Here is a 26,970-nt window from a genome sequence, read left to right on the forward strand (position 1 = left end):
TTTACAGAATAAATCTTCTCCAACTACAACTCCTTTTTAAAGCTCCAAGGAGTTCCTGGGATGTCTTACACTGTTTTTATTTTAGGAGGCTGTTTACGACATCAAGTGCCAAAGATCAGAGTCATGCTTATGTTGAAGGCAAAGTTGTTATTAAAACAACCTACAGATGGGATTTTTTTTAAGGAAAAAAAAAATGAACAAGTTATTTTTCAGTGTCTGTGGAGTTTCTGAAGGTTCTATCCAAACATTGTGCTTTATTCTGAAGAGTAAAGCTGCAATAAGCTGCTTTTATGAAGACAGCAAAGATGAAATATATTAAGTAATTGTGTGGTTTCTGGTTGAAGGCTGATATGCTACAAAAGTAGAGTTTGCACTTCCCAAAGTTATAGCTGGGAGCAATTCATTTAGAACAGATTCAAAGAAGCATGATTAAAACTTGAAAATGACAGACTGAGGACAAGAAAGTCACTTTCTCCTATTAATGGTCACACTTAAAATATCCATTGGTTTTAACTGTGGCTGCAGAGCAGAAATCAATACACGGGATGAGGCTTTAATCCCCCATTCTTCTCCCATGCTAGTCCCAGCAATCCTCATTCATACCCACTCAGATGCTGCTACTAGCTATGAGAACAGACGCGTAATTGGTAGCAATAAGTTCACTCCTGTTGGATGATTTTCTAAATAAAGAGAGACTAGGCAAGTCTTCCTCATGAGATATGCTGGCACAACTCTCCAGTTTAGCTGAGAGGTGCTACGTGGGATTCTAGATGTCACCTAATTTGATTTGTCCACTAATTACTTGTCTGTGAAAAGAAAACTATAGCAACTATATAGTGAGATAATTACAATCTGAGGAAGCTTGGAGTTATTTTCTATACAGTATTATATTATACATTTTATTGTTGTTGGTTCCTTGTATTTTCGGCTGCTGCTAGAGTTATTGTAGGGCAAAGTATGTTTGTTCTTAACTGCCTTGAGTGCTTCAAAGGAAATATATGGATTTAATTTTTAAAAAAAACAAGTACACAAATCTTATCTATTCCAAGGCTGAAGCTTGGCATTGAGAGAAGGTTGCAGAATTCAGCATGAATTCAGAACGAAAACCTGTTTATGACAAAATCCAGTGCTACCATCCTTCGGTCCTAGAGCTTTTAACAAGAAATTGTGTGGGGAGGGAGGGAAGATTCTTTTTAAAACATTCATTGCTGCCAAGCAAATTGCTTTGCCGTGTCTCATCACTGAAGTTTTGACCTTGGATTTCATACCAGCTCTATTCCCATTGCAGAAACTACTATCGCTTTGCCTTTCTGCTCTGTTCCTTTTTTGTATTTACTGCAAATTTACTTTTTACATTTATTGTAAATCTGCCAGTAGCTCTCAGTAAAATTGCTTTGCTTTCACATCTTCTGAAAATTCAAGTGTTGGATCTAAAAAGTATAAAAGTGAAAGATGATCCTTCTCTGAGGGCAAGGCACAGACACTGTCTGCTATTGAATTTGTTTGGACCAAAAGCCATCCTTCTACTGCCATTAGACATTATGGTATCTATTGTGTTTCATAAGGTATACATCTATCCATTGGATTTCATAAGGTACACATATCACCTCATGGCTTGACTATTGCAACTCTCTACATCAGGGTTCCTCAACCTCAGCAACTTTAAGATGGTTGAGGAATTCTGGGAGTTGAAGTCCACCCATCTTAAAGTTGGTGAGGTTGAGGAACCCTGCTCTACATGGGATCACTGGGAAGCTTCAACTGGTCGAGAATGTAGCAGTGCGGACAGCGATGGGCATGCTTATATGACACCTCTCCTGTGCAAGCTGCATTGGCTACCAGTTTGCTTCTGGGTGCAATTCAAAGCACTGGTTATGACATATAAATTCCTATATGGCATAGTGGCCAGTTATATGAGGGACTGTCTTTCTCTTTTGGTGTCTGTGTGGCTAATATGAGCTGACTGGGTTCAGGCACTTAAGGTTTCTTCAATTAAAAAATGTCATATTTCAGGACCCAGGAAGCTCACATTCTCTGTCATGGCACCTGCTCTCTGGAATGAGGTTCTCCCTGAAATCCAGATGGCTGTTTTCCCAGGCTTTCAGCTAGGGTGTCTGGAGTCCCTTGTGAGTTCTGTTGTTGGCCAGACTCTCCATCTTGTTCTCTATTTTTTTACCTTATCTGTTTTTGTGGGCTTTGTTTTTTGAATCATGTTGTGTTTTTGTTATTATTACATTGTGAGCCACCCAAAGTCATTCAGAGTTGAGCAGCACCTAAATTGAATAAATTAAATATTCTTCTCATGCTGGCTGTTAAGAGTTATCCTTGTACATGCTGTTGTACTTGTGAATACTATTCTTTGACCCCTTAGTTGCCCAGTAAATCAGGATCAATTGAAGTGATTCTGTCACCTGAAGTAAGAACAAGATTCCTTGCTTTCATCATTACTCTGTTCTGGCTGCTCCATCTTCTGAACCCCCTCCCTCCCTATTAGCAGCAGTGAATCCATTCTTTCTACTATGGACAAGTTGACTGGCAACAAGTGATGTCTCTGAGGTGAGGACACACTCTCACAGGGAACCCCACTGAGAACTTCTCAAAGTATCACATAAAGAATGCTGGCCATTAACTACAATGTAGTCTCTTAAGAATCTCATGCTTTAGGTACCATGTTGGGAGAGGAGGGGAAAGCAGGGAATAGGGGCTGATATTAATTCACCCCTCATTCCAGGCACTGTCCGAAGTGAATATTCATTGTTCCTAATTGTAGGGTAGTCCTGCTGTAGGGCAGTCCTAAACACAGATACCTTTAAGTCCCAAGTGCTTCAGAAATATTAAATACTTGATGGAGGTTTGTTTAGACGAGTCAACTTAATGACTGAGACTTATTGGCTTAATGACTGAGACTGAGAGATGCTACATTCACATAGGTATTTCCAGTATTATCACAGACAAGCCTAACAATCTATCAGTTTTGCTGTTTGGGCCCATTATGTCAATAGCTTTCTCTCCAGATGAAAGACAAGTTTTTAATATAAAATAAATGTGCTGAACCTGCTATTGCAATTAGCAATTCCTAACAGCTTCTTAAAAGTATTCTTAAATTATGTGAGAATTAGTTTCTTAATGGAATGCCAAGAAAGGACTTAATGTTACTGCCAGATATTTTCTGCTAAGAACAGTACAAACATTCATATATTGTTAGTTTTAGGCAGCACAATTTTTCCCAAATTAACTTATTTGTGTAATTCACAAACAAAATATAATATACCACTGGGAACATATGTGTAACTGGAGTATTCAAAGTATTCTTCCAGGTATTTGTACAAAAAGTTTAATAACAGTGCAGGATACAAGAAAACCATTTGCTCCTCATGTACCAAAGACAGTCACTAACATTCTATCAGTTGTTAACTATCCACATGAGCATAAGGAATAAGTTCTGTATATTGGCTGGAGGGTGAATATGCTGGATAATTAGGCAAAATATTTATTCAATATAAAGTATAAAACAGTTTATGTTCCTAATTCCATGAGCAGTTTTACTTGTAATTTAGGACTTGTTATTCATTCATTCAGCTTTTATCCTGCCAGAGTTCCATGACTCTCAGCAGTTGCAACATCACCAGAATTAAAAGCAACAAAGAATCCAAATCACACAACCGAAACCAAAGCATGACAGAAAAATAAGACCAACAACAGGTGCATAGTATATTACTGAAAAGCTCTTCCAAGAAGTTCAATTTTTAATAACTCCCCAAAAGCTGTCAGGAAGCAGCCAGTCTGATCTCAGTCTGGGGGTAGTCATTCTTCAGCCTCACAGGTCCCTTGAGGAAGTGGATTGATTATCTGGACCCATTTCAGCCAGGTTTCAGGCCAGGGTTTAGTGTTGACAGCATTTAGTATGCTTGGTGATGACCTGGGGCAGAACCAAAGCAGGAATGCTGCATCCCTCCTTGTGCTCCTTGATCTCTTAGCAGCTTTTGATATGATTGACCACAGTATCTCTTTGGACTAGCTTTGGGCGTTGGGAGGCACTGTTTTGCAGTGGTTCTCCTCCTTTCTCTGCTGCAAGGTTCAGTCCACATTGACAGGTGGAGAGATCTCACCTATAGCTCCTCACCTGTGAGGTACCACAGAGGTCAACACTCCCCCCCCTTAACATCTACATAAAACTGCTGGGTGAGGCCATCTGCCGGCTGGGGGTCAGGTATCATCAATATGTGGATGGTCCCTGGTTGTGTATCTCGACTGCTGGTGAGTGATACGGACCCAGGAAACAGACCTGGAGAACAACTGTGGGGATATGGTGATTATGGAGCCCCCTTTTGTCCTTTTCCGTGTTTTGCTTTGTTTTGTTGATTTGCCTTGGGAGTCAGGTGGTCTATAAATTGAGTAACCAAGAGCCCCTCCCAAACCCAGATCTGATTGGAGAAGGTGGCCCTGGTGGTACCCTGGTGCCAAGCCATGAAGAGCTTTAGAAGTTAGCAGTAGCAGTTTAAATTGTGTTCAGAACAGAATCAGCAAGCAGTGCGTGCTTGTTTTTTAAAGACTGTTGTATCAGGAACACCACCCCCCACCCCAAAACCGAGCTGTAGGTTATAGCACAAAGCTCTATCTGCTTAGTCACAACAGATACTATGCAAAAGAAAAAAGTGAAAATCATAGCAAGTACTGTATTGCACATTAAAACATAAAAAATATAAGGACTAATTTTTTGAAACTTAAAAAGATGCATATAGGCATGTAAGAGGAAAAACAAGCACACAGATGCAATGTGGAACGATTTACAAAAAATATTAGTTTTCACAGTATACTTCAAGAATATTCATTTCAGTTTGTTAAATGATGTGAAGTTTCTTCTCAAAGTATCAAATATCAGAAGAACACACACTGAAAAATTTGACACTTCCAGTGGTGCATCCTGGAAATTTCTTAATGACTATGGCTGGGTTCATGTATGGTGCTAAACCATCATGTAATTTCTTTGGGTTTGGATTATTTACCCAACCATTGTGGTTTGTAAACCATGGTATGATTTACTGCAGTGTTTTCCAACCTTGGCAATTTCCAGATGCGTGGACTACAATTTACAGGATTTCCCAGCCAGCTTGGCCATTGCTGAAAATTTTTGAAGTCTGACATAGAGATATATGAACCCAGCAGTGGCAGCTTATTTTACATACCATAGTAAACCCAAATGAAGTTTAGGACCAGACACAAATTCACTTGTTCTTCCAAATTTAGGGAGGTCCTGTTTGCTGATACTACTCCAATACTGGCTTTCCATAAGAATTGTGAGAGATTTTACCATTAATATAAACTGATAATCCAGTTTTAACATTCAGCTTTCATAAAATAGTCTCTATTTCTGTAGCTCATTGCAACCCATTTTTACATTGGCAATTTCTTTTCAAATATGTCACTGTGACTTTATACATACAGTATTGCAAAAATAAAAAAAAACTGAGGAAAAGAATATAATTTATATAGATTTAAATAATGCAGGATGTATGACATGCATTTTAAGAAATACAGTGTACTCTTTTTCAGGGTCTATTAAATATGATCATTTGCACCGGAATGAGAATATAGAGCAAACTTCTCAAACAGTTTGGTGATGAAACAAGACTATTACCAAAATAAAATAGTTTCATATATTGAAAAGGATCCCAACAGAAAACAATAAAGGGATCCACAATGTTCATATGATTGTAATTGGCAGAAAGGCATGCTGGAGAAGCAGAAGCTAGAATACAGAGACTGGATTCATGATTTATCTCAGGATTTATTTATGATGTAAAATAGAGTACCAGCAAAATATGGCTACATGGCAGCTAATATAGCACATTTGTATGTGCAATTAAATGCCAGGTTTGGACTGAGATTTTTTTTTTCCTGAAGAATAATAATCCTCATCGATGTTAACATTTTGAAAGTGAAATGTTTATTTTAGCTATTGAATTCTAGAGGCCAAAGTGAATTTTAACAATTCTAGGCAGCGGAGTAATAGTGGCACATTTTTATTTGAACAAGTTTAGTGTAATTGACTGAAGGCCAACAGATTCTTTCATGAAGGTCTAATTAGTTATCAAACTTTATTTCCCTTTAAAAAAATTAAATTTAACTACAAGATGGAAGCAGCATTACTACAAAGAATTGAGAAGCCATTGCAGCCATGTTTGATTCTGGTGTGCTGTATAATGAGCCTTTCTCAATGATGTGCCACTCAAGTGTATAAGTAAAATTTTGAAAAATTAATCTGTCAGAAGTAACTTCTCAAAATCCTATGCTCCCAAAAGGGAAAAAAAGTGCAACTATAAAATAGTTCTATAAAAACAAAGGTGGCAACACTTCATTTAAATTTATCTTCAATCTATCCAACCAATAATAGAGAAGATTGTTTGGTAAACAGGTAGGAATCATGGGAGGCCTCCAAGATTGGGGAAGACTTACACAAAACATTCTTTGATGTATCAATATATGATTTCTCCCAACACACCAGTACATTCTATTCCAATATAAAAAGAATAAAAATTGGGGTGAATAAGGAACACTTTAGCTCTTGGTTCCTGTTATAAGCCTTGCATAATTTCAAATCAAGACATGAGGGTATTTCAAAAAACACCATAACTACATGTATGTAAATATATGTATCTTACAGTTCAATGCAAACATACATACATAATATATTCTGCTTGCTTGCTTCAGTTTTCCTGCTGTAATGTTTTATCACCAATTTAAAAGAGAAAGAAATAAAGAATTCTAAACTGATCTTCAGAGAAATGATTCTGTGTAAACCTGTGTTTTAAAACCACTAATGTTGACTCATACTTTCCATTCATGTTTTCCATTATGCAGCTTACAAATCACTAGCCAGATTTGCATAATAAAATGATAGCTTTTCAGTCATCAAAAGGTTTAACTGAAAATTTGTTCTTTATCATAGTTTATTAGGTAGCTTCAATCAACACATAATTCAGGAATTATAACACAACTTGCTTTATATGCCTGGTTTGTTAGTATACGAGAAATTCAAGGTGGCAAACTCCAGTGTTAATAAAATTCTGTGCCTCTCAGTGCTACCATGGATTATAACAGACTATCTTCTCTTAGCTACATAAAGAAATTATCTCTGCATTTCTCCATGTGGTGTGTTAGGCTTTTCACTAGAAATGGAGGGAAGAATGTCTTTTCACTGTATTTTGGGAGCCGTTCTATAAACCGTCTTCTTTAATTAACAAAAAAATAATTTTATTGAACGATCTTAAGACTGAAAAGGACATTTTAATTCTCTCTTGTTTTCTTACTGCATAAACATTACAATAAGAAACTATTTCTCAACTATTTTCAGGATCTGCTTATAGCAAAGTGATGAGCAAACAAAAAATCAGTACACACAAAATGTTTACAAAAATATAATTTCACACCATGTGCAGAAGTGTACTGGGTGACACTGATCCAATAATCTAATAGGTTTCCACATGCATATTCAAATAGTGTATGGGCTAATTGATGGTTTAAGGTCAATAATAAGATTTATCCCATCCATATGGCTGCGCTCAACTGACACAACATATAAATACAGGATGCATAAATGTCCCAGACGGACATGGTCCACCAGAAATGTCTTAGGTCCAGATCGAACTGAAAGGAATCACACGTGCCCTGTGCTATACAATCTAATCTCCCATTTATCATAGATTAAACTGGTAAAGGACAAGTTTCTAGCATATTGTCTATTTTTTTTAATGTACATTTCTCATTCTAGGAATATTAGTATTAAAGCTAAAAGGGCATGTAACCACTAAGAACTCTTACATATATTTCAGCTTTTCATATTGAATTTGGAAAAATAGTCCACTCCATAGTTTAACAGTTGTTTAATCTACTATTCTATCCTACTAATAATAAATACACAGACTGATTTTGATTGACATTTCACTAACCATTAGACTAGTTAATTCAGTGACACTATACTATTATTAAGTAGCTTGTAGATCTCTTTGCAGGTGGAAAGATAACAATTTATAACTTTCTATGTGAAAAGTAGGTGAGGAACAAAGAAACAAGATAGCTCATTCCTTTTATAACTAAGGTCAGGGACTGATTCAAGCTAATTCTTATACAGCAAAGGCAATACAAGGTGACTTTCCTCTCATTCTTTTGGTTGTGATGAACTCTTCTTCTGAACAAACTCAGAATGGACATTTTGCAACTTTGCTATAAATTAAGTTCTAGATCTCAACACAGGAAGGTTGGAATCAAGATTCATCATAAGAAATTGAAAATGTTATCTCACAGTAGTTTTAACACTACCATGATGATAGTTACTATGATGCTTCTGTGTCATTTTTTTTTATGGTGAACTTTTACAAATTGTAAAACATCCCAATGAGCCAGAAGATATTATTAAAAAAATAATGTCTACTCTTAATTTCCTTAATGGAAGCACAGTGATAATTTGACAACAAATGCACAAGTCACACCATGACTATTAAACTGATGAATGTTGAAGAAAAAAAATTCTTACAGAATCACACTACATTGTAACATTAACCTTTAAAATTGGTGTTCAAACTTCTAAAATAAACATAATAAAAATGATCACATTCTAAAGATTCAGTGCATTCAGCAGCTATAATTTTGCTGCTAATTCAACTAAGTTGGCTTTCAAAAATAACACACTAGTTCATCAAAATATACATTTTGCATTTGCTTTTAAATTAAAATAATAAAAACCATTTAAAGAATTATCAATTGATAGTGTGACTAAGTTTCAGGATCATCTACAGCATATAATTTAAAGAGTCAAGATGCCAAGACAAAGCACGTGGCAAGCCTACACACTTCATGCAGCATGTGTAGAGCAGTCTTTCAGCTTCAAATATCAGACTTCTTCTTCCAAATAGTATAAAATACCCATCTAAAAAATAGTCAAGGAATCCAATATGTTGTGCTTTCTCATAAGCTTAGTTTCCCAACAGGAATAAGAAAATATCATTTCAAAATAAATCTTCATTATTTCGCAAAATAAAACAAGGAACACGTTTGATCATGCTTTATCTTTTACATCTCATATAAAATCTTTAAAAAATGACTATACTACTAAACAGAAATTCTTTTATTTATTAAGACACTGATATTATGATTGCTGAAGCCTTAGGAAAACTGGATTACATTAAAAAGTTCTAACAGAATCTTAGGGTGCATAAATATTAGGATATTTGCAGGATTACAAGTTTTTGCCCAAGAATTTCTGATACTTATTTGACTGACCTATGCAATGGCTCTTTTCATACACTGTGCTAAGCCATAATATACTTTTAGGCTTAGAGTGTCATTGTAGCTGCAAACCATTAGCATGTTGTATGAAACCAGCTAACTGTGAACCAGTTCAACAAATAATACTTAAGCCAGCTATGACTTAAGCCATCAAATGAAACTGGATTGCTAAAAAGCATGATTTCTTATTCAAGGATACAGTTCCATGTATGAGGGGACACATACAACTTCTTTTGAGAATTCCACAGGACAATATAATCTGCCAAGCTGTTCTTCATAGAGAGACAAGGCTTCAGTGAGGTTGACACAATTTCCCTGCAAGAGAGCATGAAGGAAAAATCAGTATGTCAAACAATCTAGTGGGAGGGTAGAAGAAACAATATTATAAAAAGAAACATTTCATGAATTGGTTCTTAATTATTAAAAGAGATTACAATGTGTGTATGACTATAAATATATATTATAACCACTATTGCAAACAAAAGTGAACTATAAAAGGGGAAAACAAGAGAAATCATTTGTACAAAAATAGTGACTAACTGAAATTGGGGCTAATACAATGTATCAAATGCAACACAAGCTATTATATAAATACTGGCAGAGGATAGTCTTATATAGAATACAGCAATTAGAATAATGGAATATGAATGTTGCAAGGGCAGATAACTAAAGGGAAATATTTTCTTATTTTATTGCTTACCATTACATATCTTTTTTATAAAAATATTTCATATTTTTGCTAGTATTTAAAAAGTGAAGGTTATCAAAAGTATTATGGAATAATAGCAAAAGATTACTAAAAAGATAAAAATGTTATGTATATAAAGCTTGGATAGCAATCTATTATTATCCACAATTCAGTAGTGGTTATTTGGTTCTGTCTTTTACAAAGCATATAATTTTGTCAGCATCAAATTGAATGGAATAGTACATAAACAACCTGTGTGTGTAATTTAGAAATCACAAATAGAAAAAGGCACTAGGTAATTTATGGGACAATATATTGAGGTAATTTAATGGCATGACCAAAACTATATAATGAGAGTAATCTACCGTCTTGTTTTATAGACCATCATCCTTGTTATCCAATTCTAATCACCATCTTCAAAAATAAGAAGTAAATCACAAGCGACAACGTGGCAAAAAAATTAGAAGAATGAATGAAGAATGAACAATTAAAATACTCAATATACAACACTGCATTTAGCAACGTTCATCAGTTTCTTTTCCCTAACAATATTTATATCAGGAACAGGCAATATTCCACTACATTTGATCTGTATAAATTTATGCTTTAGGATGATTTGTTTCTAACCAATCTTGTGCTCTTATGTATCTCTATAATTTTATATACTGTGTTTTTGAGAGAAAATGGAGGTGAGAGGGAAAGATTCAACCCCGAAAAGTTTCTTATAGTTATTCATTGGTAGCTGAAGTAGGGTATGTGCAAGCTCAGGCCACAAAATCTACACATGGCAGGCTAGCTCTGTACAATGCCTGAAAGAGATCTGCAATGCTGCAGTTAACACACTTACCCATTTTTCTACATTGGTGAATACTATCTAAACAAAACTACCACGTCATTTCAAATCTTTCCACTAACAGAGATCCCTATTACAATCAAGTATATGGATATGATGGAGGTGGCTTGCTAATTTAGGTCTACACTGCAATTTAATACTATCTGTGTTGCAAATCAGTATGAATACAGGACTTTAAAGGCAGGGTGGGCGATGTGGTCCACATATGGACAACTAATATTTGGACCTAGTTGCAGATGCAATTTAGAAGGAAAATGATTCATTTCACCAGCATAATTCAGGCGGAAGTGAGGTAGCTTTAAGGGTGGAAATGAAAGCCTTCCCAATCCTTTCCCTCTTTAAATCATCTCATATTTTGTAAGGACCCCAAAAAATTGGCCACATCCTCTCCTGTGACAACACTGCATTAGCAGCTAGCCTCATGTGGCATTTTTGAAGATGAAGAGACTGAATTGCAGCCCATGGCTCCTCAAACACTGATGCCCCTCCTTTAGAGTTTGATGGCCAAGGGTACTAGGATGGAAAATACCTAGAAGACCCACATAGCCTGGCTCCAATCCTTAACTTGCCATGCTAGATAGGGATGATGAGCCTTTTATTCTCAATATCCACAGAAAATGCCAAGTTAGGAAGGCCTGCTTCAACTATCTAAATAGAACGACATTAGGATCTTGACTAGACCCCATGAGGCACACCTCTGAACAGTAACCTCCAGAACATTTAATTTTCTACCCAAATTCCTCCATATACAAAGGAACAGATTATCATCTCATACTCTGGACATGAATCTCAACAACCATTATAAGACTAGCTTGCCAAAGTCAGGGTTTGATGAGCAAAACAGTCATGTCATCACAGAGTCAGGTTCTCCCCAATAACTTTTCTGTAGGGAAAGAAAATGTCCCAAAATCTGTTATCTTGACTAGCAATTACTCTGAAAGCTGGCCTATTTTATTAATTAATTAATTTAGCCTGCTTTGATGTATAAAATAAAATCAAAGCAGCTTATAGAAAATAAGCCAGTTTGGTATAGTGGTTAAGGTGCTGGCCTAGAAACCAGGAGGTTCAGTTCTAGGCCTCCCTTAGGCATAAAGCTGGCTGGGTGATTTGGGGCCAGACATTCTCTCTCAGCCCAACCCACCTCACAAGGTTGCTGTTGTGGGAAAACAGGAGGCAGGAGTATTAGGTATGTTCACCCCCTTGACTCGACCAAATATAAAAAAGGTGGGATAATAATATAATAATGATTATTATTATATTCTATGTGGTATATAACAGTAAACTATATCTAACTGCAGCCCTTTGCATCTTCAGAGAAATCATTTTTAAATGTTTTAATTTTATAAATTTTGGCAACACTGAAAATTGAAAACTTTGAGAACCAGAGTATATTTAAATAATGCTGATAAAAATAACAGCCTGACGAACTGTATTTTTTATTACATCAAGCATATTTGCAATCTAATAAATATTCAAGATTTTAAAGACTATTTATCATTCTGTGAAAAAAGCTAATAATGCCGCACGCAATCCTATCAGCTTACATCACTCACAACTTAATTTAAACCAGTCTGTGCGCATATAGTCATGCTTCTTTGAATTTTGTTAGCTGACATTTTTAGTAAACAAACTCCATCTAGTGGTTAAATTCAATAATGGAGTGAAAGGGTATTCAGGCACTAGTAAACAACTATCCAATTTTATACACTAAGCCAGAGTTGTGGTATGTGCTTGTACTTAAGCATAATAAAGCAAAACAATAAAATCACAACACAGTATAAACCACAACATATTATGACAATATAATGATCAATTTAAAAATTTTATCTAATCTCAGCACAGCCATAATTTAATCAGTATATAATGAATTAAAAAATGAGTCAACTGCATTTTTTAGCAACAATTATGAACTTTCATGTCTCCTAGTGCTGCACTACTTGTCCTAGTGCTGTGAGTTTTAAACTAAAGGCCTCTTCGCTTTCAATAATTAATTAAAATGGAAAACTTTTCGTATTATTGGAGACCAATGTAAACAGTAGTTCTGCACACCATGATAGTATTAAAAATATAATGAATTAATACTGTCAGTGTGATGCAACAGTTAAGGAGGTGGACTAGGCTGTGAGAGACCATGTTCTAATTCACCTTCAGCAATGAAAACTCAATGAATGACATCAAGTCAGTCACTCTCTCTTAGCCCAACCTACCACAATGGGTTATTTTGTGGGGAAAAATAGGAGGAAAGAATGTTACCTATATCACCTTAAGCTGCTGAATTAAAGGCAGAATATAAATTAAATAAATAAATAGACTACATATATAATAAAGTTTTTCCTCTTAATTGGGGTTCTTAACACTTTTATGAGTAACTTAAAATTACAGTAGTCCTAAATCAAAACTAATTTGTCTCCACATTTCAGAGGCACAAGAAAGTATAATCTGAAAATGTAATTAATCAAAAGCTCTGGAAAGACTGGGGGAAGATTGAGTGGGCCAGTGGATATGCCAAGCTGGGACTTTGATGGCAGCAGCTGAGGGAAGGAAGGTAGATGACACACACAGCCTTGCCATGCTTATCCTGTCCAAAATTTGTTATGTCCAACACTTGGAACAATCGAACAATTTTGGGATTTGATTCTGCCAAATTGTAGCTGTCTCAAAACAAATTTTGAGCAAAATTTCCAGAATGCAGTGGTTTTTCTTCTAAGTTCAAAGCAGTTTGGAGAAGTGGTTAAGGCATCAGGCTAGAAACTGGGAGATCATGAGTTCTAGTCCTGCCTTAAACACGAAGCCAACTGGATGACCTCAGGCTCTCTCAGCCTTGGGAAGAAGGCAACAGCAAGCCAGTTCTGAAATCTTGCCAAGAAAACTGCAGGAACTTGTCCAGGCAGTCACCAGGTGTCACCACTGACTCAGAGGCACCCCAAAAAATAAAAATAAAAAATCAAGGCAGAACATTTGTCTCATGCATACCCCAACATTTAAAGTATGAGACCTCTGTCTAACTTTACTTGAACCAAAGAGAAAACTTATGATACCTGTTGGAGAAATACAATCAAGTAAACTGGCAAATATTCCAAAATGAACTTTGTTAAAAGTCAAGTAAGGCTCCCAGGATTTTCCCATTTCAAGAGAGGGCACAAATTGAACAATCTCAGGTTCTGATGGAACCTGTCTTCTAAATAAATAAATAAATAAATAAAAAATTACACTATTTCTCTGGTTCACTCTGGCCTGAAGGAGAACATACAAACTTAATACTTGTTTTGGCATTACCCCTCACGCCAAGCACACCCTAACACACCTATCTGCAAAGCCGTTGTCTAAGCAGGCTTCTTTTCAAAATTCCCTATAGTTGTATTACCTACAGAACAATTTCACCTGCCATACCTGGCTGAAATACTTTCCGTCAGGTTTCAAGACTCTCATTGAAAGGTCTAGAATCATCCGTAGAAACTCCCACGTGGAATCTAAATTTAAAAATAATAATTGTTTAATTAGAAATTAAATAATTCATAAATGTTATTAAGTGATGAGAACTATCATTTGCAGTATTAGTGGATTCATGGTTCAGGTTTATATGATACTCTGCAAGTAAATAGGAAGGGCATGGAACTTCATTTAAATGTTTTTTATAAATACAGGGCAAGATCATTTCCAGCATTCCAGAAGAATCTATCAATGGTGTGTAGGGTGTGGGGGCCAATAATGCTTAGTTTCAATTTTCCTCCACACCCTTAGTACGCACACCCTATAAAACTATTGTTAATTTCATGTACACACTTACTCATTCTATCTTTCTCTGTTCCTCAGATGTAAGTTACTCAACTGCAAAAAGCGACTTTCAAAAGAAGTTATTGGTAACTAACAAAACTTGCAAGGAAATGCACAACAGCATCTTACAAAGAAATCGAATAGCATCCCACCAGAGATCTGGATGGTCCCAATCCTGTTAGCCTTTTGTAAGGCATTAAGGACTAGGCTTTCCTCCAGGTGTTTGGGCCAGATGGTTAGGCAAGCTGTGCTAGTTAATGTTGTCTTTTTTGAGTTGGCTTTTATTTCTGACTTTGAGTGTTATACTTGGTTAAATTGTTGCTTTTAATCCTAGCACACTGCCCACTTTTGTGAGATGGCTGGCCATATAAATTGTTTAAATAAATAACCATATTCCTTCCCTTCGGATTTTCCATCAGAACACACGGAGGCTGGATTAAGTCTGTAGAAAGTAGTAAGTCTGCATGAATATATCTGCATGAACAGACCCATTATCTCCCCCATTTTGGGCAGTCCGTGCATTCAGACAAATACCTAAAAGGTGTTATTATTAATAGGAAAATAAAGCAGAAATATAACAAATGTTAAAAAATAACCTTCTTCTGGAGATGTGGAGATTGGAACAGCTGTCAAGTCATTAATTACATAATCAAACATTCTCTCTTCTTTGGCATACCTCTTCAGGACTGGGATACAATCTTCTATTAGTACCTAAAAAAGTAGTTACATTTTGTCTACTTATCATAATGATGCCCTAATAAGGTGACTGACAAGTACTTTTTGTAGTAGTCATAATGAATGAGGTAATGTAACATCTCCTTCATCAATTCAATTGTACTGTCACCCAAGAAATCATGAATTGGTATCCGTATAAGCCTAAAGATCTATATTGTCTGGAGACTGTCATTTGTTCTTTGTAACCAAGAGAGTTTAATCTGTAGAAGTTAGAAATTAAACATGGTATTTTTTGCATGCAAAGCATGTGCTCTAATATTGATCTATGGCTCTACTGCTGGCAATTTATTGAGAAATCATGATGTAAATACCAAGATTTTTTTTTGGATGACTCTCCTACTTTCATAACTCTCAAAAAGGGCAGGACAAAAGACAAGATTATGGAACAGAGGAGGCAGCCAGACAGTACAGGCTGCTCAAATGGGGAAGGTGCATAATCCTTTCTTTAAATAGCATTCCAGTCTCCTATAATTAGCATGACTTGTTTTCTGCGTTGTGTCAACTGTTCAACATCTGCTTCTTTTGCATCTGAACAGAGTCTTGGATCACTGTAATACTGATTGGTTTGCCATTTCTTTCCCCCATGGATCGCATTTAGTCTGATAAGTCTATGATCTGCCCATCGTAGATAAACCTTCTGAGTTTATATAGTCTCAGTGGTATCATTGGGTCCCTTTTCCAGTATCAGTAATGATCCATGAAACCAACAAAGAGAGCAAAGAGTTTTTACTTTTTCTTTGCTGCTCTCTAATGGTGCTTTAATACATTCTTATTCAAAATCCCACTGATTGCTCTATAAAGAATTTCAGGATCTGCTCCAGACTTCAGACTTATGGAACCCAGAGCATGCAAAGGTAGCAGATCCCCTCTATCCCTAAGCATGCCAGCCCAGAACTTTGCCAGAGTAAAGTACATTTTTTCTTCATGCACACATGTAATAAATGTATTTTATTTCTACTGCAATTTTACCTGTTATGCTAAATAGTTATACAGGGTTATAACCTATTACCCTAACTTCTCTGAGCTAATATATATAGAGCATAAATAATTTCAGTTAAGAATGAATATACACTATTATTAATAGTAAGAAATCATCAGTGTTTCAAACCATACTTTATTCCTTATTCTAAAAAATTTCCCTTTTATTTACTCATTTATTCATTCATTCATTCATTCATTCATTCATTCATTCATTCATTCACAAGACTTAAAAGCCACTGACTTTGAGCAGTGTACAATTCCCTATCTTCCCCCACAACAAACTGATAATTGAAAACAAACCAAAAAATCCAGCAGTTTCAAAACGTTAAACTTCCTGAATATTTAAAATAGAGATAGTTTTATTTTAGAACAGTATTGACAACTATATATAATTCACACCATCACACACAACACCTCACATCAATAGTATTGATAATATTAGATATTACACACTGACAAAATTGGCTTCAGATATTAAAAACGAACAGAGTATAACAGAAATCAATTGGATTTATTTCTATGATACTTTCCAGAAACAAATACTTTCATGAGAAAATCATACAATGCTTTAAATAAAATATATACCTGGTAGCATTCTCCTTTTAGATTGTCCAGTACATCTCCACATGTTTTACGCATGTATTTTCGACACCCGTCAATCACCATTTGGTCAATGTTTTTGCTACTAATAAGAATGAAATAACTCATTTTCTTGTGATTATAACATTCTTCAGCTTTGCTTCTGCCTTGCAAAGCCTAAATTGTATAATGAAGAGAGAACTAAAACATTAATAAGGTGACAGTTTTTCTGGAGCCAAATACATTACAGGTAGTCCTCGCTTAATGATCACAATTGGGACCGGAATTTCCATTGCTATGTGAAGCAGTAGTAAAGTGAGATGTCACATGACCGTATCACTTTAGCAACCGCAATCCTGGTTGCTGTCTTTAACCAAGAATCGCAGGTCGTTAAACAAGTATCCACCCCAATCCAAGCCATTCCAGGTTTGGTCCTTCCCAGCCCTGAGCCTCAATAAGGTAAGGGACTGCCTCCAACTCCCCCTACCTGCCTATCTCACAACCAACCTCTGCCCTTCTGGCCACCCTGCACCCTGCCTTGCAGGTTGTCAATCAGCTACAGAATCACATGCCTCTGGGGCTGCTTGCCAGGCGCCAGGAAGCCACAGCTGCCCCAGCCCAGGTGCCCTCACCACTCTGCACTTTGAGTCCCCTGCCGCCCTGCAGTCCTCCCCCTCAGCTGACCTCTACTGTGTTCTTACTTCAAAAAACCCCTTTGCAAAAAGCTTCTGGAGGGTGGCACGCCAAAACGCCCTTTGCAAAAATCTCCTGGGCAGGCTGGGCTTTTGCTTCACTCTGCAGGAAAAAAAAAAGCCACAAGCTCAGCCCAGCCCCACCCAAAAGTTTTTGCAAAGGGGTATTTTGGCATGCTGCTGCTCAGTTGTTGTTTTTTTGCACTGCAAAGCAAAACCCCAGCCCAGTCCAGGAGCTTTTTGCAAAGGGACTTTTTGGAGCAAGAAGATGGTGAAGGTCAGCTGGGATGGCAGAGCACAGGGCAGCAGGGGCCAAGAGGGCATAGAAGATGGGGAGATGGGCAGGAGAGAGGAATTGAAGCACCCCTGCAATCGTAAGTATGGGCGGGCAGCCAGCACCCAAATTTTGATCACTTGACTAAAGGGGCACTGCAACAGTCGTAACTTCAGACACTGGTTGTAAGTCACTTTTTTCAGCACATTCATAACTTTGAATGGTCACTGAACGAATGGTTGTTAAGCAAGGATTACCTGTAATTGAAAAATTTCTCACAAATGCACATATGCTTATTATAATTCTTTGACACCTGATCTCAAGGGACTCCTCTAAAATAGACATTAATAACAGTTTTTTATCCAATTGTATCATCCATCATTAGAACTGACACCAGTGGCAGATCAGATTTCTCTCCCCACAGATTCCCTCTCCTTGTCAGAGAGAATAAAGTGACCCTCGGTTGCCTAAACAAAACTCCAGTATAGTATTAGATTTATTACATAATACCTAGACCAGACTAAAGATACATTTTACACAAAAGTTCCTGTATGATCATCAGAAATTCTTAAGTACAACAATTTTTAAAAAGTAGCAAGAAATCTTTAACTGAACTATACAATTTGGGCCAGATTTAAAATAAGTAACATGCACAGTTTTAAACAATAAGTCTAAGGAATCAGGGTAAATAATAATAAACCAATAATCTATGTTCCAAATAGAATGGGATGAAGACTTTTGTTTTTGTATTAATGACCTTCAGACTCATATCAAAAGGATATCTCTACCATGGTGACCATCTTTGGTTTCATTTTGACGACTTCATACAATATTCCCCCATCACCACCTCCAAGAATGAGCACTTCTTTGTCGGTGTAATCTTCCTTACCACTGCCCATTATAGCTTGTGTATATGCTAAGTCACTTTCTGCCAGATCTTAAAAAGCACAAAAACAAACTTATGAATACACAAAGGCATACACAAACTTTTCATAACAATAACCATTTTCATACTTATATATAGTTAGTTAAATGACAGTTGATACTATATAGTTGATATTATATATACAGTTAGATAGTCTTAAATTCATCCTTTACAAATTAGCAAATTGGAGGTTTACTAATCAGAACAAATTTGGAGAAGGAAGTAGATCTTGTGCAACTCCCAAGACCTGGTGGTTTGTCCCCAGGCAGTGCTGCCTAGTAGGCAGAAAGATACTGGTATTTATGTCAGCCCATAGGTACTTGTACCACAGGAACTTTGGGCTGAAGTGGATTCAAGGCTATTTATTTACCGCAATCTAATACTACACTGGTTGGAACCCTTTTCTGTCACCAGAGAGGTTTGTTCACACAATTCAGTTAGCCACCAGATCTCAGATAAGAATTATATTTTAAAATTAATCTTAATACAGTAAGAACAATCACTAGAGTAATTGTATATAATTACAATTATATTTATATTTTATTTCATATAATCCAAGAAATAAAATATGACAAGCAACTAATAATCCTTTCTTTCATGGCATATGAATAGAATATCAATTCATTCTTATATAAACGTTTAGCAATTTAAGAAAAACAATCCTAGAAATAAGTGATTCCAAGCCCTTAATAAGCCGCAAGTCATGGCTTGTATTTAGTCTGGCAGTTCAGAAACTTTGTGCAGCCTGATTCAACAGCAAATGCATGTGTTTCATTTTCAACCAATAATACTCACTAACATCCCCACTGAGGATAAGAATATTTCCAAATTGTTTTGAGTGTAAAATTTTAATATTCTGATAAGCTGATTCCTCATCATAAACAACTTCATCTATGTCATATTCCACCAACCGCCCATCTGCTGTCGGCCAGTATCTATCAATGGCATCCCCTCTCATAATGACTGGCAATCTGAAGGGGGAGGGGGAGGACAAAAGCATGAAAAAGAAAATACACATTTTATTATTGTCAGACTTTAAATATCAGCTTCTTAGAGGGACTGTTATGTATGAATAGACAGACAAGCAAATGCCTTAAGCAAAATCCATGATATACTTTAAAAGTAATACAGTATTGGTGTAAAAAATTACCACTATTTTCAGCACAAAATAATGGATTATATTATTGAACAACCTTTCATAACCACAGGAAAAAAGCAGAGCTTCTTTTTGAAAAATACATATTTTCTTTACTATTTTATAATTTCCAGCTTATTTCTAGTTTTTCATATCTTAATTTTAAATATCTGAATATATATTAACTACTCATTAGAAGCCACTGCACAATATGACTTCACAGACTGGCATGTGTACATATAAACTGCTATTTCTTAAGTTGGGATATAAAATATGAAATAGATTGCCAGGGAATTGTATCTGTGTTTGTTCTGAGTGCTGTTAATTCTACAATGTAAATCCATTATATATTAAAAAAAGAATGATAGGAGGTTAAAAATTAAATGAATCATATTTTCTTGATCATGGATAATAGAAGAGGAAAAGCAATTGTTATTTTCACTAATTCTAACTAAAACTATATAATTCAGTGAAATATTAAGGCACTGAAAGGAAGCTCCTGGCAGAATTAAAACTTGCAACAACTCAAATTATTTGACTATGAAAAACAATTATGATTTCCAACTAAATATTTAAATACATAAAGAGGAACTCCCAACCCCAGCAACCCAACATGTGTTTCATCCCCATGTGTATCAATTTATATGTGCTGCACTTTCAGCAAAGAGGAAAAATGCTTGTTCTGTGTTGATCGCCAGAGGTTCAATTAATCACATTGCTAATTGTTATAGGGCAAAGCACTTGTGTAACACTATCCATCCCAACCAACCAGTCAGGTGATTTTAATTTTACACGCTACGAATCAGGATACAACAGCATAAGTTAATTCACCAAAGACTTACAATATAGGTCAAATTAAGTAAAATAATTCTACCTTAAATAAAAGTAACTAAATAAACAAATAAAGCAAGCAAGCAAGGAGCCATAAATGACAGAAGCATACAGTAGTAGGTGATTTTTTGTTTTTTTGCAACTGATCGTAACTTTCTAGTGTTAATGTATAAGCACTAACTGTATTGAATGTTGGTATGGAGTCCGCTCAGGAAAACATACACAGTGCTTGGCTTCATGACTGCACAACCAGTAAATGCCTTTGTGATAAAAGATTCAGAGATGGCATACTTTGGATAATCTTATATATTCTTACTCTTTATAGCTGATAGTTCTCAAGGAGTGGACTTTAGGAGACAAGCTTGCTTATTCTTGAATCCCCATCAGCTTTGTCCAGGAAAACCCAGATTCTACATATAACATCCTTTTCTACGTGTTATCTCAAAATAGTTGGGGGAAAAAATTACAGTTTAATAGCTCCTTAGATTAATTTATAATGTATGGAAAATAATCATCTTAGAAATCTGCCCTTCAATATTAGTTCATTAAATCATGTTACCACTGAATAAAAGCTCTCTAAAGCTCTATACTGTATATAACTATATGGGGCAGTTTAACTATTGCTTTGATTTCAGAGTAACTTATTCAGTCATGTCCTTCATTGTTAGTCACATTTAAGAGATGTCTGAGAGGGCAAACTTCCCTACCGTTTTATCCTTTTGATACTTCTATGGAATAGTTCTTTCATTTTTTCTTCAACTTTATTCAGAAGCTGCAGGAAAACATATATGTACATAAACCACAGTAAAAATATATTAGACTTAAGAATTTGATATTGCTTTTAATTATTACAATATATACATTATTTTTATTATTCAATCAACTTTGCATGCCTCATGTTCAAGTCCCACAATAACTAACAGTAAAAATCTACTTAAACATTATTTCACATGTAGATTTTTTGCCATCCTGAAGCAAAGATTAAAATTTTGCCCACTTCTATTTATGTGATTCAATGAAGCAAACAAAGTTTTCAGTTAACAAATTTAAAAAATGTTAGTAATCATTTGCATTATTTATTTGATTTACATTCCAATTATCCCACAATCATCTTTTGAGGTAGATGATGACTGGCCAGTCATCCAGTAAAATCCTTAGTTGAATGGTGATGAGTCTCCCTAGCCCTAGTCTTGTACTCTTACTATCATCATCACTCTAGTACTCTCACACACTCTCATGTGTGTATATACATTTCTTCCTTTTTGCTTTTATTATTTCATCCAGAAACTTTAAACTCCTCCAACAACTTCTTTTGCTTGCTGCTGTGCATTAACAAGGTTTGGAAAGATAAAAATGGAAAGTTTCTGGCTCTTAAAGGTATACTATGGGATGTAGGACCCATTCATAAGGCCAAAAATTGTGCTATTTCTTGCTTTCCATTAAATTAGCCTGTGCTGTGTCTTAAAAACTGCTGCTAAAGATTATTGATAGAACCAGAAATACTGGGGGACCTTTATGGGGCACATTGCAATGCCCTGCCCTCACTGTTGCTGTAGGGCAGATATCACAAAGTTCCTAAAACACATTGTATTTTGTCCATGTGGCACAGAAGAAGTTGAGTATGTCATACATGTAGTTTTATGCTGCAGATTTGAAAATGTACCAAATTCTTATTTTCCCTTTTTTAGTAACAAACCTGGCTATTCAGATGACTTTTATGCTGATTTTCTTCTTGCTGACAAGGTCTTTTATGTAACATGTAACGTTATGAAGGTTTCTTACCTAGCTTCAATATTATGTAAGGAGATCCACAGTGAAAAATAAGTCTGATTATTGTATTATTATTGTATATACTTATATTTTTTCTTGTTGTTTTGGTCTCTTCTTTTTATATATGTTTGCTGGGTAATAGCTGTAATAAACTGAAATTGAACTAAATTGATGCTAAATATTTAAGCAAGTCTAGAAAATTATCTGAATAACTCCTGTGTTTTTGTGTTTGAAGAACAGGAAGAATACCTTTATCTAATTATGTTATTATTATTTATAGAATTTATACCAATTTTATACCAATTTTCAACTTCACTCTCTCAAAAGGCTATCAAGCAGACTTAAAAATCCCCTCCATGGAAGAATGGCTAAGTTGTGAAAGTATGGTTCAGTGTAAAAATAAATCTGACAAAGAACTTAACTTAATTTGGAAACTATATCTAGATTATAATTTTATATATGGATCTGTACCACATCCAAAATGTGGGTTTCTCTTTAAGATTTAAAATATCCTATAAAGATTTAAGATATCCTATAAATGTTAAGAGTTATGTAAAGTCTTAACATTTCAGTTTTACAGGATATCTTAAATCTTTGTGATTTATATTTGCCAATTATGGTTTCTGATATTTACATTCTGTTCAGAGGTTAAAACTTATTTTTAGTTTTTTAAAATGATACACTTAGCTTCTTATAATTAATGAAATACTAAAAAACTTTAATTTCTATGATATTTTTAAATTCCATTTATTCATGTGTATCATACTTTTTAATCCCTCTTTTCTCTTTTGTTTCCTTATTGTTCTTTTAAAAATTTCAATAAAACATATATTTACAAAAATTTAATTTCCCAAACAAATTAAAATAAAGGGTTAAAAAAACATTCTGCACCACAGTAAAAGACTACTTTGCTTAGCATTCTTTTCACACAGTAGCCACCCAAATGACCACAGAAACCCAAACTTAATAACTCTTCCGTGCTGATGTCCTTTAGCAAGAGATATTCAGAAACATGTGCTGTCTGTTTCTAAAAGAAAAATATAGCCACTGTGACATGCTATGTACCTATATTCTTCCTAGGTACCTACCTGCCTACTTACCCATCATGCTATTATTCCCTTTTGGCATACACAATGTTATACAGAACACAGAAAAGAACAAATAGTAAGCCAAAGGTATTAAAGGCATGAAAGAAGAAAAGGAAATACAGCCAAAACTAATTTGCACCCACTTCTGATAAATAGATCCCTTTTCATTTTTGCATGACTGCCCTTTGCATCTCTAAGGATTTGAGTTTAATTTTTTTGTATCCGTCTAAAGTCTCTCTCTCTCTCTTTTTTTTTTGGTGTCTTCAAGTCACTCCAGGACTACCTGGAAAAGTCCCTGCAGTTTTCTTGGCAAGGTTTTTCAGAAGTGGTTTGCCATTGCCTGCTTCCTAGGACTGAGAGTTTGACTGGCCCAAGGTCACACAGATGGTTTCATGCCTAAGGTGGGACTAGAATTCATGATCTGGTTTCTAGCCTAATGCCTTAACCACTACACCAAACTGGCTCTCCTACAAGGCCTCACATGGGTTCTCAGATTTAAAAATCTACCATTATGTATGACAAATGAAAAAGTCAGCTCAGCTAAAAATGTATAAAAAATATATTTTTTTATTTTCTCTTTTAATAAAAATTAATAGTTTACCTACCTGTTCTGTTTCTTCTCCTCTTTCATTCAAATCATTGGAACTCTGTGCATCAACCAACACTAAACCATGCGGATAAATTCTTAGATTTGCAAAGCTAGACAATAAAAAGAAAAGAAAGTTCTAATAATCAGTGTGCAGCCAGAATTTAATTTACTAAACAAAACCCTAATTTAATAAGAATTAGTTTTAGCTCATAAAACTTTATATCTGCTAAGAAATACATTCCTTATCTGCAAGTTATTAGCAATATAAAATAAAATGAATAAAAATAGCATTCTAACTAAGGAATTATCTTCCCTCCTTTTTTAACAGACAGAGCCAACTCCTCAAATTCTCAAGCAACTTGGCCAAAGATGTCAGCTGGAGGACATCAGAGTGGTAAAAGTTCCCCTTTATCAATTATTCCTTCAGCAACAATTGAGAAGAGAAGTTGCTACCATCAAAACTGTTCTTGTCCTTCTGGATCAACTATTCTTTGAGCTTCTGCTGAAAGATGGTCATCTGGATATTTTTATTGACTTTTTTGTTTCTGATCTTAACCAAACTGGCTATTGTTTTCTGGCCACTAAATCTTAATATTTTTGAGAACATAATTTTAATCAACATCTGAAGAAAGTATGTATCACATACTGGGATCAACTTGTTACCAGTGCTCCCAGTTGAGCTAGCTTTCTCCATATGTCAAGGTGCTTGGAGCAACAGGTCTTTCTGAAAATAAAATGTTACTTTCCTCAGGTGTTTGACTCTACTTGAACAGAGTTCCCCTTTGATTGTTTAATTATTGTGTTCAGTCACCATTTTATATATTAGGTAGCTTTTTTTAATGATGTGTATTATGTTTTTGGTTTACTGTTCTTGTTGTACACCATCTAGAGTCACATTGTTTGCATTGGGTGGCCCTATAAATCCAATAAATAAATAAATAATCAAGCTATCACAGGACATATACTGATCTTCGAAAATATCTGAGCCAAAATATCCATGGCTCCAGAAGCATACAACTTCTTTCCTGAAATATAATAATTTGTCTCTGGGCCCATAATGTTCTTAAAAACATTCACAGCTTTGGATCACTTCTACACAAGTTTCCATAACTGATAAGAACAGAAAATCTCTTACATATACTGTGTCTCCAGAAACATACTTAACTGGGAACAGGGAGATTGTTCTAGAACTCCCAAGAGGGAGGCTTATTATCTGTTCTTCTGTTAGACGGCCAAAACTAGTTTAGGAGGGCTCTGGGAATATAAACAACTTTACAAAATGATAAGTGTTTTCATCTGAAATGCAGCAGCACTGATTTCATTATTGGTGACTGTATAGCTGATTTAACTGCTAAGTAATTTATTTTTGTATTTTGCACTTTCAGTTTTATTTATTTTACCTTACTATTGTTAGCCTCTTTGTACTGTCTATAATTCATTTATTTAAAACACTAGGTAAAATGCATTTTATCTATATACAGTGCATTCGGAAAGTATTCAGAAAAAGTATTCACTTTTTTCAATTTTGTTATGTTGCAGCCTGATATTACAATTGTTCAAATTCATTTTTTTCCTCATTAATCTACACTCAGTACCCCATAATGACAAAGTGAAAACAGAATTTTAGAAATGTCTGTAAATTTATTACAAAGGAAAAACTGAAATATCACATTGGCATAAGCATTCAGACCCTTTGCAACAACACTTGAAATTTAGCTCAGGTGCCTCTTGATTGTTGCTGAGCTGTTTCTACACCTTGATTGGAGTCCACCTGTGGTAAATTAAATTGATTGGACATGATTTGGAAAGGCACACACCTCTCTACAGAAGGCCTCACAGCTGACAATGCATACTGTATCAGAGCAAAAGCCATGAGGTCAAAGGAACTGCCTCCAGAGCTCAGAGACAGGATTATTGCAAGACACAGATATGGGGAAGACTACACAAAAATTTCTGCTGCACTGAAGGTTCTCAAGAGCACAGTGGCCTCCATAATACTTAAATGGAAGAAGTTTGGCACAACCAGGACTCTTCTAAGAGCTGGTCGCTAACTGAGCAATTGGAGGAGAAGAGCCATAGTAAGATAGGTGACCAAGAACCTGATGGTCACTCTGACTGAGCTCCATAGATCCTGTGTGGAGATGGGACAAAGTTCCAGAAGGACAACCATCACTGCAGCCCTCCACTGATCTGGGCTTTCTGGCAGGATGGCTAGACGGAAGCCTCTCCTCAGTGCAAAACACATGAAAGCCTGCTTGGAGTTTGCAAAAAAGCACCTGAAGGACTCTCAGATTGTGAGGAACAAGATTCTCTGGTCTGATGAAACCAAGATTGAACTGTTTGGCCTCAATTCTAAATGTTATGTCTAGAGGAAACCAGGCACCGCTCATCACCTGCCCAATACCATCCCAACAGTGAAGCATGGTGGTGGCAGCATCATGCTGTGGGGTGTTTTTCAGCGGCAGGGACTGCGAGACTGGTCAGGGTTGAGGGAAAGCTGAATGGAGCAAAGTACAGAGATATCCTCAATTAAAACCTGTTCCAGCACCCAGGACCTCAGACTGGGCCAAAGGTTCATCTTCCAATATGACTACAATCCTAAGCACACAGCCAAGACAACACAGAAATGGCTTAGGGACAACTCTGTGAATGTCCTAGAGTGGCCCAGCCAGAGCCCTCACTTGAACCCTATTGAACATCTCTGGAGAGACCTGAAAATGGCTGTCCACTGACGGTCCCCATCCAACCTGATTGAGCTTGAGAGGATTTGG

The 26,970-nt window shown here is 35.7% G+C and overlaps 1 protein-coding gene across 4 annotated transcripts in view; it reads right to left on the reverse strand.

Annotated features, from left to right (window-relative positions):
• Window positions 1–6,915: 6,915 nt before the first annotated feature.
• SMS (spermine synthase) overlaps window positions 6,916–26,970 on the reverse strand; it is a 33,927-nt gene continuing 13,872 nt past the window's right edge. For 3 of the 4 annotated variants that reach the window (XM_088144834.1, XM_088144833.1, XM_088144835.1), the window contains exons 3-11: window positions 24,216–24,309; window positions 21,460–21,524; window positions 19,582–19,757; window positions 18,642–18,798; window positions 16,902–16,989; window positions 15,197–15,311; window positions 14,217–14,296; window positions 9,485–9,600; window positions 6,916–8,926 (exon numbers count right to left, since the gene is read on the reverse strand). In XM_088144834.1, the coding sequence (XP_088000960.1) occupies window positions 8,884–8,926; window positions 9,485–9,600; window positions 14,217–14,296; window positions 15,197–15,311; window positions 16,902–16,989; window positions 18,642–18,798; window positions 19,582–19,757; window positions 21,460–21,524; window positions 24,216–24,309 (934 nt within the window). In that variant the 3' untranslated portion in view covers window positions 6,916–8,883. Of the gene's footprint in view, window positions 8,927–9,484; window positions 9,601–14,216; window positions 14,297–15,196; window positions 15,312–16,901; window positions 17,073–18,641; window positions 18,799–19,581; window positions 19,758–21,459; window positions 21,525–24,215; window positions 24,310–26,970 lie in introns of all 4 variants that reach the window. The other variant, XM_088144836.1, reaches the window with a different exon arrangement.

The sequence above is a fragment of the Python bivittatus genome, unplaced genomic scaffold (assembly GCF_059951505.1).
Source record: "Python bivittatus isolate LINGU-HERP-01145 unplaced genomic scaffold, Pbiv_v1 ctg000350_np1212, whole genome shotgun sequence".
Lineage (NCBI taxonomy): Eukaryota > Metazoa > Chordata > Lepidosauria > Squamata > Pythonidae > Python > Python bivittatus.